Below are 19,320 nucleotides of genomic sequence, written 5' to 3'. Positions count from 1 at the left end.
TCTTTGATACAAGTTCTGCAGAGAATTACTCTAATTTACCATCTCTGTTCAACTCTCTCCTGTATCAGCACAGTTCACAGTAAGGAGTAGGCACTTGTCTCTGTAAGCACCCCAGTTTTGGATGAGGGGGAGGGGAGAGTCCTTACTTCTCTTTAAGTCGTCAACTGGGGCACAACAGCAGTTTCTGTCGTACCACAACGCCGCAAATGTCGCACACGTCAAAAAGAGAACTTAAAAGAACGTCACGTGACCAGACAAAACGTAATCGTGTCACGTGACACGTGCTTTTAAGTATGTTTTACTTTACAGTTATACTTTTGGACCACATATGTCACATGGAACTCTCTCTTTCAATGACAGCGGTTTCCACATGATCTCCTTCCAGAGGAGGAGATTCTTCAACAAATTCTAGCATGTCCTTCAACTTTCACCCCGTCTTTTGCGTTTTATATCTCCGTAGAGGGAATTGACTCGGGCCTTGGTTCTCTTTGTTTTCTTCCCTCATTGAAATGCATGTCTGACTTCTTCAGAGAGACTTCCCTTTTGAAATATATCTTTCAAAAAAAAAATTTTTTTTTTTTTTTTTTTTCTCTTTTCAAACTAGTGGTTCTGAAAAATGGATTTGTTCTCTACAAGTGCAATATTATACTTGTAACTTGACCCTGATTTGACCTCTCTAAGTCTTTATCTTTATTACTTAAAGTGTCGATCCCCCCTACCTCTTCTACAGAGATCTGAAGGTTTCTGTATTTCCAAACCAAGGCAGTATTTTGTGTTACTCTTCATTCGTCAAACATCCAACATGTCTGCAATTCAAAAAGCTTGTAAAGTGATTCCTGCGTCAAAGATCGCCAAGTCTTACATCCAAGAAGTCACGGAGAAGACAGCAGCTCTATCCAAGAAGCCAAAGCTTGTTGGTCTTCTTGCCAATGACGATCCTGCGGCAATGATGTATGCCACTTGGACGGGTAAAACCGCCAACAATCTCGGTTTCCAGTACGAGCTTATCCAGGTCAACAAGGATCAGCTAGAGGAAGAAATCTACAAATGCAACAACAACGATGACATCAATGGTATGATTGTGTACTTCCCGGTGTTTGGTAATCACCAAGACCAGTATTTGCAGCAGTGTGTCTCCATCCATAAAGACGTTGAAGGTCTTAACTTTAAATACATCTCCAACATGTACCACAACATCAGGTATCTAGATCACAACAAAACTATGAAATCCATCCTACCTTGTACCCCGCTAGCAGTGGTGAAAATCTTGGAGTATATTGGAGCTTACAACACAGTTCTTGAACCGGGCGCTAGGTTGTATGGTAAGACAATCACCGTTGTTAACAGATCGGAAATTGTCGGCAGACCTTTAGCTGCGCTATTGGCTAACGACGGTGCTAAGGTTTACTCTGTAGACATCAATGACATTCAGCTATATGAAAGAGGTGATGGATTAAGGTATAAGCAACATAAGGTGCATGACTGTAATAAATCCTTGGAAGAGTGTGCCAAGGAGTCAGATATAATCATCACTGGTGTTCCAACAAAGACTTATAAGTTTCCATCCAACTATATCAAGCGGGGTGCTATCTGTATCAACTTTTCCAGCGAGAAGAACTTTGTTGATGAAGAAGTTGAAAAGGTGGCTTCCCTCTATGTTCCTTCCATAGGAAAAGTTACCATTGCCATGTTGTTGAGAAACTTGTTGAGATTGATGAACAACAAAAAGGCTGTTGATGCTCCTAATGTCGAGCCTCCTATCGAGCCAACTGATAAACCACAGAAAATATAATCACCACCTACAATACTCTCCAAAGTCGCTTTTTATCTAAAACCATACATTTGCATTTATCATCACATTTACATTCTTATAAATATAGATAGTTTCATTACAAATACGTTAATCTAGTTGCTTTTCATAAAGCTTTTTGGCAATTTGTGTACATCTTTCCCAATCCACATCATCTTCATACACAATGGAACCGTCACTTTTGAATAAGCGTAACTTGCGTGCATTACTTGTCTCCCATCCTTTAATGTCATCATGAAAGTTGAGAAATTCTAGGTAGGGTATCAAGAATTCGTCTAACCTTGCCTTTTCCTTCTCTGTAAACCCAGCTCTAAGCGCATAAAACCAGATGGGCTTGTCGTGCGCATGTGTAACTTTCAACTCCGGTGACAAGTGTTTGTCTAGCCACTTACCACGATATGCAATCCGGTAACGGAAATAGTCCTTAGCAGGGAAGCCGTTTTCGACAATGTTGTTGATAAATCCCCTTGTAGAAACATACACTTGTCCATCGCCAATGACATTACCAAACAGTGTTGACAGTTTTGTTTCGGGGGCACTCACAACATTGTAGACTTCCATCAGTTCCAGGGTTACCTCCCGTGGATAATAATTTTCAACTTGTAGCTGGAACTCTTCTACTGAGACAGGCGGGTTCAACAATGAATATAAGTAGCCTTCATTATCGACTTCTCCATGCATGATACGAACACCTTTCTTAACTAGCAGCTCTGAAAATTTCCCGTTCATTATATCCAATATGGTTGTTGATGAAACAAAATCATCATCAGTTACCGCTCTAAATGTATGAAGGTTTAATGTGGGGATGAACCTCTCTAAAAATTTGTAATCTAGCGATTGTAGCCTTTGCAACTGTTGTTGTGGGTTCAATTCACCAATTCCTAACTTATCAACAATCTCACTGTACTGTGCTTTGCATTCCGTTATTGATTTGGGTTGTGTTAAAATCATATTAGAGTGGAAAATAACTTGTTTAATAATCTGCTCCTCATTAGGGTGGTAAAGCTCATACGCTAGTTGGAAAAATGTAGAGTAGGCACCAGCAGAGAGCCCGGACAATGTAATTTTGCTTGGGTCACCTCCAAAATGAACAATAAACCTGTGGACCCATTTCAGAGCTTCTCTTTGGTCCCAAAATCCCATGTTTTTATGTTCCAACTGGTTGCATGTAAGAAACCCAAAGATGTTCAAGCGATAAGCCGGTGTTACAAAAATGTACTTTTCCTTGAAATGTTCATCATCCATCAGCTCAACGCTGTTGAAGAATTCGTTATTTATATCTCCATACTGTAACCAACCGCCATGTATGTAAACCAAAACAGGCCATCCATTTTGTGGCCGATACTTGTTTGATGCAGGAACCCAAATATTCAAATATTGGATGCTCTCATCACTTGGACTCTCTGCATACACCAACTCCTTTGATTCGTATACTGGTTGGGGACATTTTGCCCCGTAACGTTCATACTCCCCCGTATAATCGTAGTCATCTGGAATAGGAATCGGAAGTCCAAACCTTGCTTTAGGTGGCAGTGCATATGGAACTTTTGCGAATCTGTGCACCGTTGGTTTTCCACTTGGTCTCTTCAACGTAACCCCAGTCAAAGTGCCATGCCTTGGAATCTCAACGGTGTGTTTGGGACAATGATCTGCCGACACAGCGTGACCCATTTACTCCTAATCGACAACTGACACTAAAACCAAAAGTAAGAAAAAGCAAGACTTTGAGAAGCAACAAATTGGACACTTTCCTTGATCTCTTTATATAGTTGCCCATGGTTTCCCATTTCATCTGATAAACGTATCTCTTATCTGTAAAGACGTGAAGCCACCGTCAAAAACTTCCGAAATGGGAAACTCCAGACTTTAACGGCGCGTTTTTTCAAGGTTTCGGGTTTAGTCTATAGGAAACCCGAGGAAATAAAAATTTCAAAAATGGTTTTGACATGACATGAACTTTAAAGTTAGAGAACAGAATAACCTCAGCCGAACTAGCACATCCAATGATGGAGATTCCTATTATTACCACCGTTAGTGAACTACGCCAGCTACGGGCAAAGTTTGGCGAAGAATCTGTTGGGTTTGTTCCAACAATGGGCTACCTCCATGAGGGCCATATGTCATTAGTTGGCAGATCAACCAAGGAAAATCAGCACACAATTATCTCCATCTTTGTTAACCCATCGCAGTTTGCCCCCGAAGAAGACCTGGACACTTATCCAAGAGATATAGGACATGATGTAGCTGTTATTGAAGCTTATTTGAAGAAGCACGGTGGAAAAGTAGACGCTATTTTCAAGCCTGAAGTTAATGAAATGTACCCCTCTGGTTTCACCATGAAGAGAGAGGAACAAAGAGGCGCTTTTGTTGAGGTTTTAGGCGTGTCCGATGTTTTGGAAGGCAAGACCAGGCCATCTTTCTTTAGGGGTGTCGCCACTGTCGTGACAAAGCTGTTTAATGCAGTGAAACCAACAGTTGCCTATTTTGGACAAAAAGATATCCAACAGACAGTAGTGATAAAAATGATGGTTAGGGATTTGCTGATGGATTTAAGTGTAGTTGTTGTTCCAACAGTTAGAAATAAGTCGGGATTAGCTTTGAGCTCAAGAAATAAGTATCTTTCTGATGATATTCTGAAGCAAGCCGAATGTCTCAACCAAAGTATGCTCTTGGCCAATGAAAGTTATCAAAAGGGAGAGACAGACGTGGCAAAATTGTCAGAGTCTATCAAATCGCTCATTGAAGGGACCAACCCCGCCTTTAAAATAGATTACGTGGCATTCAATGATCCGGTGACCCTTGAATACATCAACAAGATCGACATCTCGAAGGGTTGCATTCTGTCCATGGCAATTTACGTTCCAAACACGACAAGCAAAGATGAGAAAAAGTTCACTAGACTTATAGACAACATGGTTTTTAATCCTTTATAGATTTATTATTACGTAATCCTTTCTCATGCTCAATTAGGTTGAGATACTCCTGTTCTTTAATCTTTTGGTTTTCTCTACTGCTGATCCCCCGGACACGTGGGCTATAGAACAGATACCCATATTTTACAAGCCAATCAGCTTCGACAGACGTTAGATAGTGAATTTGCTGTTTTTGTGACGTCATGACGAGTTCATGGAAAACCACAAATCTAGGAACATCACCCAATCCAAAAAATACCGACGTTGGATGAATGTACATTTCCAAACCTAACCTACAGTGCTTATATTGCCCATGCTTGAAAAATTCAGCAGCATTGGGAAAGTAAGACGCACAAATACATTCTCTAATGGCGTTCCAGTTATTGTTAGATCTAATATCTCCAGTAAGTTGTTTTAATTGTGAATGGATCTCATAAGCTTGTCTGAGTGACTTAAAATTCAAAAAGTTTTTTGTGCACCATTTTTCTTTATTTCTTGCATTTTCAAATTGGTTGAAAATGTTAAGCAAAGTTAAATGATCACTACCCTCTATTTGGAAATTCTCTCTTGCGTGGGTGGCCTTTTGAGTCAAGTTAGAATCTCGTTTAGGAGTGTTAAAAACAGGAGGAACAGACAACATCGAAACTATCCTTAAAATCTCAGCGCTACACGAGTATTCCTTCGAAATAATCAACATCTTAGATAGCATAGGATCAATAGGATATCTAGTGATTTTCTTACCCAACTCTGTCAATTCTCCAAAGTTATTCAGAGCACCAATTGTCCAAAGATCATATTGTGATGTTTCCAAAGCCTCCTTAGATGGACTATCAACAAATGGAAATTTGCCCAAATCTTTAATGTTGAGATTTTTCAAGAGAAGAATTGTATTCATCAAATTACTTCGTTGGATTTCTGGGATTGGTTCATCCCACATTTCTTCTTCGTATGAAGTTAGGGTATATAACCTAAAACACTGGCCTGGACACACTCTACCTGCACGCCCCGACCGTTGTTTTGCTTGCGCTTTGGAAATAGGCACCATTTGCAAGGCATCCATATTCAGCTTGGGATTATAAACTTTCAGTTTCATCAGTCCTGAATCAATAACAAATTTTACATGGTGAAGTGTAAGTGAAGTTTCTGCAATATTTGTAGCAACAATACATTTCCGGTTTTCGGATTCACTAAATATTTTAAGTTGACATTGAGAGGAAAGACTCGAATAAACTGGCAGTACATCTAAGCCATTGATCGAAGGATTAATCTTCTTCAGCTTTTGTAATTCGTCTTCCATCACTTGACATGTTACCTCGATATCTTCTTGTCCTGTCATGAACACAAGAATGTCACCGTGCTCCCCTTTCGCATGGGGATTCGATAAATGTATCTTAAGCGCCTGTTTGACAGCAGAGTCAATGTAATCGGCAGAGGGGATGGATTGAAACATGATATCAACAGGGAATGTCTTCCCTGGAATTTGAAACTGAGGAGCATTATTGAAAAAACGAGAAAATTTCAAAGAGTTCATGGTGGCTGATGTGATTATCAATTTAAAGTCTCTTCGTTTCATCAAAACCTTTTTAATGATACCAAATAAAATATCAGTATTCAACGACCGCTCATGAGCTTCATCCATTATTACACAAGAATACTTGCTTAGTAGAGGGTCATGTAAGGTCTCTCTCAGTAGGATACCATCAGTCATAAATTTGATCTGAGTGTCTGATGAAGTTTTGTCATTGAATCTAATGGTAAACCCAACCTTGGTACCGATCGCTACCCCCATTTCTTCTCCAACTCTTTCTGCAACAGAGACAGCTGCCATCCTTCGAGGTTGTGTTATTCCAATCATTCCGTTTTTAGTGTATCCCTTTTCGTATAAAAATTGAGGCAATTGCGTAGTTTTGCCTGAACCAGTTTCACCAATCACAATTAGGACCTGATTCTCGTTGATTAAATTCATCAACTGATCTCTTACTTTGTACGCAGGTAGAGATTCTCTGTTGAAGCTTTTTGCCGATAAATGTTCCGTATCTTGAAGTATCGCCGTCTCTCCTTCTTCGTCTTCCATCTCCAAACTTTCTGAAACTTTTTCAAGTTGTAGAGTTTTCCCTTTGGTATCCATCTCCCTGCCCTTGGATATTTCATTTAATCTTCTTTTCTCATTCAAAATCGTGGATCCATTTTTGGACAACTTGTACAAGTCACCAGACTTGTCTCGGACAATCTCAGCTATATTCTGCCTAGTGGTCAGCACCGAATGGGAATCGAGAAATGGTGGCGTGAGTCTGTGTACAAAAATATCATTAACTCCAGTAGTGTCGATATTCTTACTGAGTATCTGCTTCGTGCAGGTTGTCTTACTTGGATCTACCTCATAATCATCAAACTGTTCAAAATATGACTCTTCAGCGTCGTCATCTGGTTTAGCAGTAAGATCTTGGGTGTTCTCCAACTTTTGTTTCTTTTTAAATTCAACGCAATGTTCTTTGCCTCTTTTAATACTAAGGATTGGAGTAGATGATAGAATATCATCTTCTAAACCTCCCTCATCTTTAGACGATATTTTTGAGTTCCCTTTCTTGAAGTTCCCCCGCTTTTTAAACATGGCCTAATCAATTGGTCAGAACGTGCAAAACCACAATACATTGATTAGATTTGCTAATCTCAATTTATTCATGAGGACCGGAAAAAAAAAGGAATCGAAATTTTTTTCTGGATTCTGGTTGCTGTGCCTAATTTCTGGTTTAGCATGTGTGTGCCCCCTAACTACTGCAAAGGTGTTGGTTGGATAATCTATCGGTCAAAAATAATGTTGGGAAAAAAGATACCAAAAATTTATGTATTTATATAGTTACTTTTGTGGAATTAAACAGGAATCCTTTTTTTTGTTACTACTTTATTTTAATCGGTCGGATAATCGTTTAACTGAATTACCAGTTGATACCCATCGATTTATTATTGAGGAAAACAAATAAACAATGGTTATTCGTCGGTGAAGGCTCTTTTTTTTCTGCTATTCGTTTGGTGTCTATTGAATGCATGATATAAATTGAAGTTCTATTTTTTGTATTATGTGTTATGGATAGGCAGCTTATGATAGGCCTGAAACGAAGATTGGGAATTGCGTAAGAGAACTTGAAAAACTTGGACATAGACCAGTCAGTTGACCTGTATGCATTTTTCAGTCTCATGCCAGAGAAGGTGATTTCAAAGTGAGGTTTATCTATGGAGCAGATGTGCGAGTCTGTTACCCGAGAAGATGGTATATGTCTCATTTATGATAGTGTAGAACGGATTCCCATCTGAAGTTTGGTCAACGATGCAGACGACATATTCTTGGAGCTGAAGTTAACTAAACAGTTTTCTTTCCTCTTTTTAAAGTAAAACAGAATCCAGATCTTTAGGGTTCTTGGGGCTACTTCTATGTGATATTCTCTGGATCAAGCTTTGTAAAGTATTTACTTAATTCATGCCGCAAAACGGTTGCTAGGCCTGCACCAACACCGAATGCTATCATCCGAAGAAATAAAGCTAGCTCCACTTGTGTGCGATCTACGCCTCCCACCAATTGTACTAGTGCAGTCATTGTCAATAGCAATAATGCAACAATTAATACTGGCAGACGGAACCTTGAAGACTTGCTCAACCTTATACGCTCTTCCTGCTGTATTTCCTGTTGCAACTTATTGAAAGCTCTTAGCTCTTCAATTTGCGATTTGAGATTCTGAACCAAATCTAGATGTGTCTGTTCATGCTCCAGATGCCACGTATTTAATATATCAGCAAACTCAAATTCTCTTTCAATGCGTTCTGTCAATATGTTATCCATGTGTTCTCCCAGGCTACTTATGATTAACTTGTATTCCTTCAAAATACGAAGATTATCAATTTTCTCACTTCTTTCATGCACTAAGCTGTCCATTTGACCTAGATACCCGTTGAATGTAGTCCAGATAACGTTATTCTGCGCAAGAGAACCTACGCAATTCTGTAAATTCTCTTCGTTCCATTCCGTGGCATTACACCGTTCGTCCAGCTCCGGCATATAAGGACCATCAAAGAGGCATTTCGTTAGTTCGACTGCCAATATTTTGCTAACTAGAGCACGTTCTTTTACGTCATGTGCGGGAATTATCTCTTGGTATGGTATATAGTATTTAGCCATGACATTTAGCATGCATGAATCGCTTTTTTGTTCCAGCGACTCGAGTACCCAATTCATTTCATTCTCAATAATCTCATCATGTCCAATTGCAAGTTGCAAGATAAGGAGCAATGGGATTATCATGTCTCAGTAGTATGGCGATTCAAGATCTTTTTAGTGACTATTATACATTATATGATTGTAGGAGGAAGACATCACCAGTCCCCAATAGACCTATTTAATCAACAACAGTGTGCTAACTCTTCTTATAAAAAAACAAAAACAGGTGGAAAACCAGCAATTCATATTGTGACCTGTAATAAAAACTTTTTTTGATTCTTCTCTACACGGCAGATATTAGAGAAATTGTATCGCCTTTCAATAACATCATTCCTAACTCTCTTTTTTTACCATCTTTGACAGACACTTCTGCAGCATTTTCGAGCACCACATTCATAAACTCATCAAATCCCCTTATTGTACCTGTCACGCGTATTTGAGGTTGCTGGTATAGCCATATTGAGACAGGCTTTTGGGTTTGGAGATATTTGAAAAGGGCATTGATAGGAGGTGTATTGGTGGTTCTTCCAGACATTCTAACAAGTCTGTAAAGCTATGGTGTTGGTTACTTTGTAGTGTTCCCACCAGGGAGCAGCTTTCCCCTTTTGCAAAAGAGAGGGAGGGAGTGTGTGTGTGTGTCTCATGTATAAACAGGTCGAGGCAACTACTCACCTTGAGAGAGGGGAAATTTTGCGTGAGAGTTGATGAAACTTTTTTTTTTAGTTTTTACTTGTTTTTTTTTTTTTTTTTTTTTTTTTTTTTTTTCAAATCGTGATTCTTCAGGTATCATCATCATCTTATACTGCCGTTATCCAACGTTCTCATCAAGGGTACATTTTACTGGAGAATCTGCAAATCTGGAAACGATGGATATCCAGCAAATACAAAATACCCTACAGAGTTTGTATGGGCCTACGTCACCGGCGGAAAAAAAAGCTGCCAGTGATGCTCTCTTGCAGTTTCAGAGATCGCAGCAAGCTTGGGACGTTATATTTCCTATCTTGCAAGAGCCCAACGCACCTTTTGAGCTGAAGTTGTTTGTTTGCCAAACCCTAAGATCTAAAGTGCAGTATGATTTTGGCCAATTGAATAACGAAAGCTCAACAATTGAGAGTCTGCGTTTATCTATACTAAATGTTCTGAATAGCATGACTGAATTCAAGTCACAAAAACTATTAATCATCCAGGTGTCTATTGCATTGGCATATCTTATTATCCAGGATTTTACATGGGAGACACCAATCACCGATGTCATGAATGCTTTAGCAAATACCCCTGTGAATTTGCTCGAGTTTTTGAATGTTTTACCTGAAGAAATGTCAGATTTTAAAAAATTACCGTTGACAAACGAAGAATTCGAATCTCAGTTTGAGAAACTACTCACTAAGAATGCAGAAAACGTCTACTATGTACTTGTTCAAAGCTCTGCAAATATAGGCTTTAATAAAGACCTTGAAACTTTAGTATTATGTTGCATCAAATCATGGATAAATGAAATTCCTATTTCTTTGATTCTTTCAGAAGACTCTCCTTTGTGGAAACTAATCGTTGATGGTTTCAAAGACGATGAAACTTTTGATACCTCAGTTGATTGTATGATCACCATTGTGAACCAGATTGATGTTTTCGACAATCTAGACGATAATTTACCGTTGATTCAAATTGTGTATTCTGAACTTGTTGCTCTCCGTCCGATTATTCAGCAACACTGGGAAGATCCGATGGTTATCGAACGTTTGGCCGAGCTATATGCGTCTGCAGGTGAAGCTTGGCATACACTCATTGTGAAAGATCCTAGTAATTTCCAAGTTTTGATTGAAAGCATTCTGCAATTATCAAATTATTCTGAGGACTTGGACATTGTCAAGTACACATTCAAGTTTTGGTATGAAATGAAGTCCATGTTGGCCCTACCCACTTTCAAAGATTCTAAACTCATCTTTAAACCAATTTATATTAAATTGACCGAAATTTTGATTGAGCACTTGAAGTACCCATTAGTGTCTGATTCTACCAATGTTTCGGAATTGTTCAACCATAATAAGGAGAATGAAGACAAATTCAAAGAGTTTAGATATGAAATAGGAGATGTCTTGAAAGACTGTTGCTTGATTGTTGGCCAGTATGATTGTCTATCTATACCTTTCAACAAGCTTCAAGCATTAATTGGATCAGGCAGTGGTGTCCGGTGGCAAGAGATTGAATGTCTTCTTTTTGCAATTCGTTCTATGGCAAAGGAGGTCTCGAAGAATGAGTCTAAAATTATCCCCCAAATTATGTCTTACTTAGTTCAATTGCCGGAGAACCCTAAGATTAGATACGCAGCTACACTTGTTTTGGGCCGATACACCCTTTGGACAAGTGCCCATCCAGAATTTTTACAGACAGAATTAAACTATATTATTGAAGGATTCAAAGTTGTTGATTCCGGCTATAAGGAAGATGAGAAGATGCAGATAATCATAGCCGCATCGCATGCATTGAAGTACTTTTGTATGGATTGTTCTGAACTTCTCATTGACTTTTTGGAGCCTCTTTACAATCTATACTCCAATATCGAGAACTTTATAGATTTCCAGTCGTTGTACGATATTGTGGAAGGGCTATCATATGTTTTACAGCAGTATATTGGAAAAAACATTGTTTCCAACCCAGATCAGTGCCTCAGTGTTCTCCAAATGTTTTGGAGCTCAACTATATCAAAACTTGAAGGCTTTATTGCAAACAAAAATGATGTTGCTGCAATCGATGTTCAAATCGGCAACACTGTCGAGTTACTGACTCTATACATTGAGAACTTTAAGCCTACCCACGGTTTCATGACTACGAAAAACCCCGACTATGCCATTTGCACTTATGTCATGAATTCGGTATTGCCACTGATTTTCCAAGTGATTGAAAGATATGGTTCAATGATAAGGGTTAGTGAGCGTAGCATTAAACTCATCAGAAAATGCATCCAAACTTTTGGAAGATTCATATTGCCCTCTCTCAAATCACTTGAGAATGTTCTTGCTCAAGGATTTCAGAATTTTGGATATGGGTGCTATCTATGGTGTTCTGGTGCATTACTTAAGGAGTTTAGCAATGAGGAGGATGAGGACTTGGATGAGTTTATTCCTCTCACAACTGATATCATCAACGAGGTATGGAATTTTGGCCTGGGGCAAATCCATACTTTTATTACTATATACGAGGCAGACAAGATCAATGTCAACAAAGATTTGGTTGAAGATTTTTACAGGATGCTTGGTGATGTGTTGATGTTTAAGCCTCTAGAGTTGTTCAGTCAGTTCGATATTGTTGAGATTGTCTTTCGAATGTCACTAGAAATAATAGATAATGTGAACGAGTACGAGCTATTGAATCTTGTGATTCAATTTGTTATCGACTTACTCAGCTGGAGTTTGGAAAATCCTCCAATTTCTATCTATATCGACATTCCTAACATTCTCAAATTCCAAATCTTTGAATTGATGAATAAAAACAGCACTGAAATGGTCACCAAAATGCTAAACTATGCGATCTTGAAATTCAATGAAGATTTGATGTATTCTTCGATTGAACTCGTGATTGAAATATTCAAAATCAACCGCCACTATTCCAAGAATGCTGCTACCCTGAACTCTATTAATATGTTCTTGCAGTCTCTACCATCGGAGTTGATCAACGATGTGGAAAAGATGAAATTCTATAACCAGATCGAAGTTGCTTTGAGTTCAAAGAATTACAGGAAAGTTAGGTCATCCATGTTGGACTTCATTCACTGGTACAAGAGAAAAATTGTAAATAGGGACTAACTCAGCCCATCTTAAGAACTATATATTTTTTGTGTATGTCTAGAGTTTTTGATCCATATGGTTAACACCGAGATGTATATGTTATTTTTTCCCCAGTTGATGGCAATCGATGTGCGAAAACTGTCTACGTCTACCGAAGACCTTTCTGGAATTCATTCCAGAAATCCTGTTTGATAGTGAACATCGAGCATATGAGTGGGATCAAGGGAATACAAATTGCAAAAGGACTTCCGCTGGAAATACTTCAACGTGTCATCAACATCTCGCTGCAGAGATGGTTCAACATTTCAGAGATACTTCAATTCATTCTCGACAATTACGATGTGCTCGATACAGACCCATTCATGCGGTTGGTAAGCTTAAAGAATATCGAGCTCACATTATTTTTTGATGATTCATTGAGATTTGGGTACAAATTTTGTGGTTTCGATACTATCAAACTTAATAATGAGCGTGCGTTGAAGTTTGAAGAGTTATTGAAGAATGGTCGTTTGTCAATATCGAGAATTTGTGTGTATAAAAATGTTAAGCATTTGTTATTCCTACTGAAATACTCACCATTAAATCATTTTCCAGATTACGTGGAGATCCCACATATTGCCTTGAAACAACCACTACACAAAGATATCAATATTGAAGAAGAATATCTGAGGGATATTCCACAAATACTCAAAAATACCAGGGGTGATAACCAATTCACATTTCACATTCAGAAATTTGATGAACCGGAAAATATAAGTGATCTTTCAGAATTGGTTCTGTTTCTGAATTCCCTTTCAGATACCAGAGCAGAATATGAAATTACGTTTGGGCTCATTTCAACCTCTGAAAGCCTAAGTCCTTCTAGTGTTTATGGTTTGACAACCATGCTAAAAAAATATGAAACGCCAAGAGTCAAATTCAATTTGATGTTGTCAAACATACCACTAGAAAATAAGTTTCCTGAATACATCACCGAATTTTCCTGTTATGGGCTGAGCCTACGTGGAAGACCTATAGACTTAAATTGGAAGATGGGTGACCAAGCAATCTTTAGGTATGACGGGGATTTGCTTACAATATCGGAATATATGCAAAATTTAAATTTACGAGGTTTACTGGATTACATTCAAAGTGTAAATATATTCATCAACTCGGACCGCATGGAAGAATTGTGTTGTCACAAATACCTGCTTCCTTTTAACGTTAACACTTTAACTTTGATCTACGATGAAAAAGATGAGACAGTCGTCGATTTGAGCTTTTTGGATGTGGATGGAAAGACTTACTTGAACACCTTAAGAATTGTAAAACCTTCGTGTCCCACCGTGAGGGTTATAAATATTAAGCATCTACAAGACAGAATCAAGAATCTCATCCTTGCTATGGGAGAACATCCGGATAGAAAATGGGAATTTCTTGATCGTGACCTTGGCCTAGATAACATATATTCCAATGTTCCCATGGTTGGTAAAGCGCTCCCCCACGATTCTCCGTTGATACAGAACAGGTTTATCTCTATGATCCACCTGGATTGATTAGTTGTTTACCGGGAGAGCACAAGAACTTGCTACTATCGGAACAGGTCAGCAAAAGTGTTCGTTTGGAGAATATACATCAAGACTATTGGCCTTCAAAACCAGGAACGGAGAAGACGCAGGTAACGCGAAGAAGGGCTCTTAAATCCGACAACGTAAATCCGATTTTCTAATTTTTACCGACCCTTCGGAGTTTATTTTTTTGGCGGATCGGTTCCGCCTCTTTTGCAAGATGCTTATTTCCGAGACAACAAGAGTACAACCATAATATGTCTGGGCAGATATCTCCGAGCAATTTGGGGTTAAGAATCTGTACATGACGCACGTAGTTATAAAAACAGAGGCAGTTGCTGCCTTGCCTCAACTCTTCCTCCGTTCAATATATACCAGTGATTTTTAGATACTTTCTGTTTTCGTATAATCAAGTACAATGTCAACGAGTAGTGCTTCGAGCAACGGAAAATACGAAACATTCTCTATGGCGGAAACTGGGAAAGAAAATAAAACTGAATTTGAAAATAATGCAGATGAAGACGAGCTTAGTGAAAACATCAGCAACATCTACAGGGCAATCACACATGAAACAGAATTCAATGCCAGCAACGGCAAAGATAGTGATCCAATTCTGAAGAGACTCTCCACGCTCTCCAAGACTTTATCCACCATGAATGCAGAAAGCATGAAATCTTTTAAAATTAATGAGAATGACTTTGACTTGAAAGCTATTTTAGAGTTCATGGCTCGTGGGAATCTTAGGAATGGTATTCAAAAGAAAAATTGTGAGGTCGTATTTAAGGATTTAACGATCACCGGTAAAAATACATCTGCTTCTGTCGTTAAGGATGTTTCTGATGTCTTTTTCCCTTTTTACTCTTTGATTAGAAACAGAAGAGAAAGGAAAAAGAACTCCTTTGATTTCAAGAAACTGCCAAAATCAAGAAACATCGTTAAGGGCGCCTCTGGTTATTTGGAAGCGGGTTCAATGACGTTGGTTCTTGGTAGACCAGGAGCTGGATGTTCCTCATTATTAAAGATACTCTCTGGTGAAACAAAAACGTATACCGGCTATGAAGGCGAAATCTTTTATGGTGGCATCCCTTCAGAAGAAATGTTCAAAAAACACACGGATCAATTAATTTACAATCCAGAACTGGACGTTCATTTCCCATTCTTAACGGTGGAACAAACTTTGAACTTTGCGATTGGGTGTAAGACACCTGTCGTTAGACTCAATAACATCTCGAGAAAAGAATACATCAATGTTATTAAAGACTTATATTTAACTGTGTTTGGTTTAAAACACGTTGAAAAAACCCTTGTTGGTAACGATTTTGTAAGGGGTATTTCCGGAGGTCAAAGAAAAAGAGTTTCTATTGCTGAAGCTATGGTGACTAGGGGTACTGTGTTTTGCTATGATAACGCTACAAGAGGCTTGGATGCGTCAACTGCCCTAGAGTTTGTTGAGGCCTTAAGAACCTCTACGAACATCACAGAGAACACATCCGTTGTTACCATATACCAAGCTTCGGAGAATATCTACCAACTGTTTGACTACGTTACAGTTCTTTATCTTGGTCGTCAAATTTACTTTGGCCCCATAGGCGAAGCGGTTGGTTATTTCAACCGAATGGGCTATCACAAACCTGAAAGACAAACTTCATCTGAATTTCTAACCGCTGTCACTGACCCTCTTGCAAGACACATCAAGCCAGGATTTGACATATCCAGAGTTCCGCAGACTGCCGATGAATTCGAAGAATATTGGAAAAACTCTCCGGAGTATGCAAAGCTGCTAAAAACTGTTGATGAAAAAATAAAAATTGCAGACTCAAAGGAAACTGAAATGGTTTTCAATAGCGTTAGAGAAACCGAGAAACAAAGATGGACCTCTTCTACGTCTCCTTATACAATCAATTTTCCTCAACAATTGAAGCTTTGCTGTCAAAGGAGATTTCAGAATATAGTCAATAATAAAGCATATACTCTCACGCTTATGTTTGCTGCCACATTTCAGTCGTTGATTATTGGATCACTTTTCTACAACACTCCACAGACTACTATTGGTGCCTTTTCTAGAGGTGGTGTTTTATTTTTTTCTTGCCTTTATTTTTGTATTATGGCATTGGCGGAAATTGCAGCATTGTTTATGGATAAGCCAATACTAAATAAACAAATTTCCTACACCATGTACCGTCCTTCTGCAGAACTCTTGGCTAAACAGATGGTTTCTTATCCCGTCCGTTTGATTGCAATTACCAGTTTTTCATTGATACTTTATTTTCTAACCAACATGAAAAGGCAGCCAGGTGCATATTTTATTTATTTCTTGTTTATCAACCTGGTTGTCCCAACAATCACATCATTATTTACATTGCTTGCTTCTTTGATGCCTAATGTTGCGGCTGCCAATGGTATTAGCGGTCTTACTATGATGTCCATGGTGGTTTATTCTTCTTATATGATTCAAAGACCAAATATGCACTGGTGGTTCAAATGGTTCTCTTATTGTAACCCCGTTCTATATGCCTTTGAGGCAATGATTTTGAATGAGTTTCACGGCCGTGTTATGCCTTGTGCTGAAAGTCAATTAATTCCACATGGGCCATCATATTCTAATATTAACCAACTAACAAATCAAGTGTGTGGGTTTGTTGGAGCTGCTGAGTCGAAGGAACTTTATGGTGGTAAAAATGATGTTGACGGTATGATTTACTTGAAGCTTGCATTCCAGTACGTTTACCCTCATTTATGGAGAAACTTGGGTATTATGTTTGCATTTTTGTGTGGCTATTTGACATTGAACGTTATTTTGGTGGAAATCTACAATCCAATTTCAGCATCTGCCGACAAGTTGTTGTTTGTTCACGGAGCAAGGATTCCCTCTTCTCTTCTCGATGCAATTGGTTTTTCGGAGACTAATGACAATGACTTGGAAGCGCAAACAGTGCTTAAGGAAAAGGGTGACATTCAAATCGAGACTGATGTTGTGGTATCTCAGTCATCACACGATGGCGTAAATGAGCGATTAGGCTCACAAGATATCTTGATGTGGAAGAATGTTGATTATGTGGTTCCTTATGAAGGAGAGGCTAGGAAGTTGCTAGAAAATGTCCAAGGTTATGTTTTGCCAGGTACTTTGACTGCATTGATGGGTGAATCTGGAGCGGGCAAAACTACATTGTTGAATGTGTTATCCAGGCGTGTTGATGTCGGCGTTGTTAGTGGTGATATGTTGATAAATGGTAAACCGATCGACTCCTCGTTTGAACGAAGAACCGGTTATGTTCAACAGCAGGATCTTCATATTGCGGAGTTGACTGTTAGAGAGTCTTTGATTTTCAGTGCTAGGTTAAGAAGACCACACAGTGTTCCTGATAAAGAAAAGATTGACTATGTTGATGAGGTTATTCGGATTCTACGTATGGAGGAGTACTCCGATTCTATTGTTGGTGCGGCCGGTTATGGCTTAAATGTTGAACAAAGAAAGAAATTGTCGATTGCTACAGAAATGGTTGCCAAACCATCTTTGCTATTATTTTTGGATGAACCTACCTCTGGTTTAGACTCGCAATCATCATGGGCAATTGTTCAAGTTCTGAAAGACCTTGCACGGGCCGGACAGGCAATTTTATGCACAATCCATCAACCTTCGGCCACATTGTTTGAGGAGTTTGATCGGTTATTGCTCTTGAAAACAGGTGGTCAAACCGTCTATTTTGGAGAAATTGGGGAAAATTCAAGTACTTTATTAGACTATTTTGAAAAGCAAGGCGCTAGGAAGTGTTTGCCTTCGGAAAATCCAGCTGAATATATTCTTGAAGCTATTGGTGCTGGATCTATATCCACAACCGAAAATTGGTATGAGAAGTGGTGTCAATCCGAGGAGTATATAAAAGTCACTAAGGATATTGAACAACTGATTGAAGAAACGTCAAAGCTTCCATCTGTTGACAACAGCGAGCTACACACCAAATTTGCTGCTCCATACTATGTTCAGTTTCGTGAAGTTCTAAAAAGAACTTTTTTGCAATTCTACAGAGGATTGCAGTATATCATGGCTAAGTTTATTTTGTTTCTTCTTGCTGGACTAGTTGTTGGTTTCACTTTTTGGAACAGTAAACATAACGCTAGTGGAATGCAAGATGTTATGTTTGCTTGTTTATTGGCTGTTATTATCGCCTCTCCAATGATGAACCAAATCCAAGCTAAGGCTATTGCGTCACGTCAATTATACGAGGTTAGAGAGTCGAAGTCCAACACCTTCCACTGGTCTTTGCTAATGATTTCACAATTCTTGACAGAAATTCCATTTTGCGTTTGTTTCTCCACAATCTACTTCATCTGCTGGTACTTCCCTATTCAACTTGATAACTCTGCTTCTAGGTGTGGTATGTGGTGGTTCACCTATTGTATTTTCTTCCAAATATATTATATTTCATTTTCCCTCACAATTGTTTATGCTGCTCCAGATTTACCCTCTGCCAATGTTTTGACTGGTTTGGGGTGGAGTTTTGTTATTGCATTCTGTGGTGTTCTTCAAAATCCTCATTTGTTACCAGGATTTTGGAAGTTTATGTGGAGACTTTCCCCATTGACATACTTTGTTGATAATTTCCTATCTCTAGTACTTCATGAGCGTAAAGTTACTTGTTCCGCAACTGAGTATAATTATCTCCAACCTCCAAGCGGGTCTACGTGTGGCGAATATCTTCAAAGTTATTTCTTAGATAACAGTGGTTATGTTGATAATCCCAATGCGACAGCAGACTGCGCTGTTTGTCAGTATGCTTCTGGTGATGAATACTTAAAGACAGTTGGTATGTCATACAGTCATAGGTGGAGAAACGTTGGGTTTTTCTGTGTTTACATCTGCTTCAACTTATGTGCCATGATGAGTCTTCATTACTTTTTCAGGATCAGAAAATACAGCTTGAAAACTCCCTTTGTCCTATTGGCCAAGAATTTTCAGAGAAAGTAGTTACTTATTTTGCAGTTTTTTATATTACGTTCATTTTCAAGCTGAATAAAAAATTAGATTTACAGATATCGTCGCAAGTTAAGTAGTTTACAT

At 38.7% G+C, this 19,320-nt stretch overlaps 9 protein-coding genes across 9 annotated transcripts; 5 read left to right on the top strand and 4 right to left on the bottom strand.

The window, feature by feature from the left end:
- Positions 1–802: 802 nt before the first annotated feature.
- C5L36_0C00260 (uncharacterized protein) lies at positions 803–1,792 on the top strand (the record flags this gene model as incomplete). The annotated part of the gene is made up of 1 exon (XM_029465698.1): positions 803–1,792. The coding sequence occupies one exon, from the start codon at positions 803–805 to the stop codon at positions 1,790–1,792; it is 990 nt and encodes a 329-aa protein (XP_029321558.1).
- Positions 1,793–1,900: 108 nt separating this feature from the next.
- On the bottom strand, positions 1,901–3,481 carry C5L36_0C00250 (uncharacterized protein; the record flags this gene model as incomplete). The annotated part of the gene is made up of 1 exon (XM_029465697.1): positions 1,901–3,481. The coding sequence occupies one exon, from the start codon at positions 3,479–3,481 to the stop codon at positions 1,901–1,903; it is 1,581 nt and encodes a 526-aa protein (XP_029321557.1).
- Positions 3,482–3,813: 332 nt separating this feature from the next.
- C5L36_0C00240 (uncharacterized protein) lies at positions 3,814–4,743 on the top strand (the record flags this gene model as incomplete). The annotated part of the gene is made up of 1 exon (XM_029465696.1): positions 3,814–4,743. The coding sequence occupies one exon, from the start codon at positions 3,814–3,816 to the stop codon at positions 4,741–4,743; it is 930 nt and encodes a 309-aa protein (XP_029321556.1).
- C5L36_0C00230 (uncharacterized protein) lies at positions 4,730–7,333 on the bottom strand (the record flags this gene model as incomplete). Its single annotated transcript, XM_029465695.1, has 1 exon — positions 4,730–7,333. The coding sequence occupies one exon, from the start codon at positions 7,331–7,333 to the stop codon at positions 4,730–4,732; it is 2,604 nt and encodes an 867-aa protein (XP_029321555.1).
- Positions 7,334–8,149: 816 nt separating this feature from the next.
- C5L36_0C00220 (uncharacterized protein) lies at positions 8,150–9,016 on the bottom strand (the record flags this gene model as incomplete). Its single annotated transcript, XM_029465694.1, has 1 exon — positions 8,150–9,016. One exon carries the CDS (start codon positions 9,014–9,016, stop codon positions 8,150–8,152), a length of 867 nt encoding a protein of 288 aa, XP_029321554.1.
- A 199-nt stretch (positions 9,017–9,215) lies between these two features.
- Positions 9,216–9,467, bottom strand: C5L36_0C00210 (uncharacterized protein; the record flags this gene model as incomplete). The annotated part of the gene is made up of 1 exon (XM_029465693.1): positions 9,216–9,467. One exon carries the CDS (start codon positions 9,465–9,467, stop codon positions 9,216–9,218), a length of 252 nt encoding a protein of 83 aa, XP_029321553.1.
- A 169-nt stretch (positions 9,468–9,636) lies between these two features.
- C5L36_0C00200 (uncharacterized protein) lies at positions 9,637–12,732 on the top strand (the record flags this gene model as incomplete). Its single annotated transcript, XM_029465692.1, has 1 exon — positions 9,637–12,732. One exon carries the CDS (start codon positions 9,637–9,639, stop codon positions 12,730–12,732), a length of 3,096 nt encoding a protein of 1,031 aa, XP_029321552.1.
- Positions 12,733–12,923: 191 nt separating this feature from the next.
- C5L36_0C00190 (uncharacterized protein) lies at positions 12,924–14,249 on the top strand (the record flags this gene model as incomplete). The annotated part of the gene is made up of 1 exon (XM_029465691.1): positions 12,924–14,249. One exon carries the CDS (start codon positions 12,924–12,926, stop codon positions 14,247–14,249), a length of 1,326 nt encoding a protein of 441 aa, XP_029321551.1.
- Positions 14,250–14,679: 430 nt separating this feature from the next.
- Positions 14,680–19,227, top strand: C5L36_0C00180 (uncharacterized protein; the record flags this gene model as incomplete). The annotated part of the gene is made up of 1 exon (XM_029465690.1): positions 14,680–19,227. One exon carries the CDS (start codon positions 14,680–14,682, stop codon positions 19,225–19,227), a length of 4,548 nt encoding a protein of 1,515 aa, XP_029321550.1.
- Between the last annotated feature and the right edge of the window lie 93 nt (positions 19,228–19,320).

Source organism: Pichia kudriavzevii, chromosome 3 (genome assembly GCF_003054445.1).
Source record: "Pichia kudriavzevii chromosome 3, complete sequence".
Classification (NCBI taxonomy): Eukaryota; Fungi; Ascomycota; class Pichiomycetes; order Pichiales; family Pichiaceae; genus Pichia; species Pichia kudriavzevii.
The sequence above is the reverse complement of the archived record's forward strand: the minus strand, read 5'-3'. Positions and strand labels throughout refer to the sequence as shown.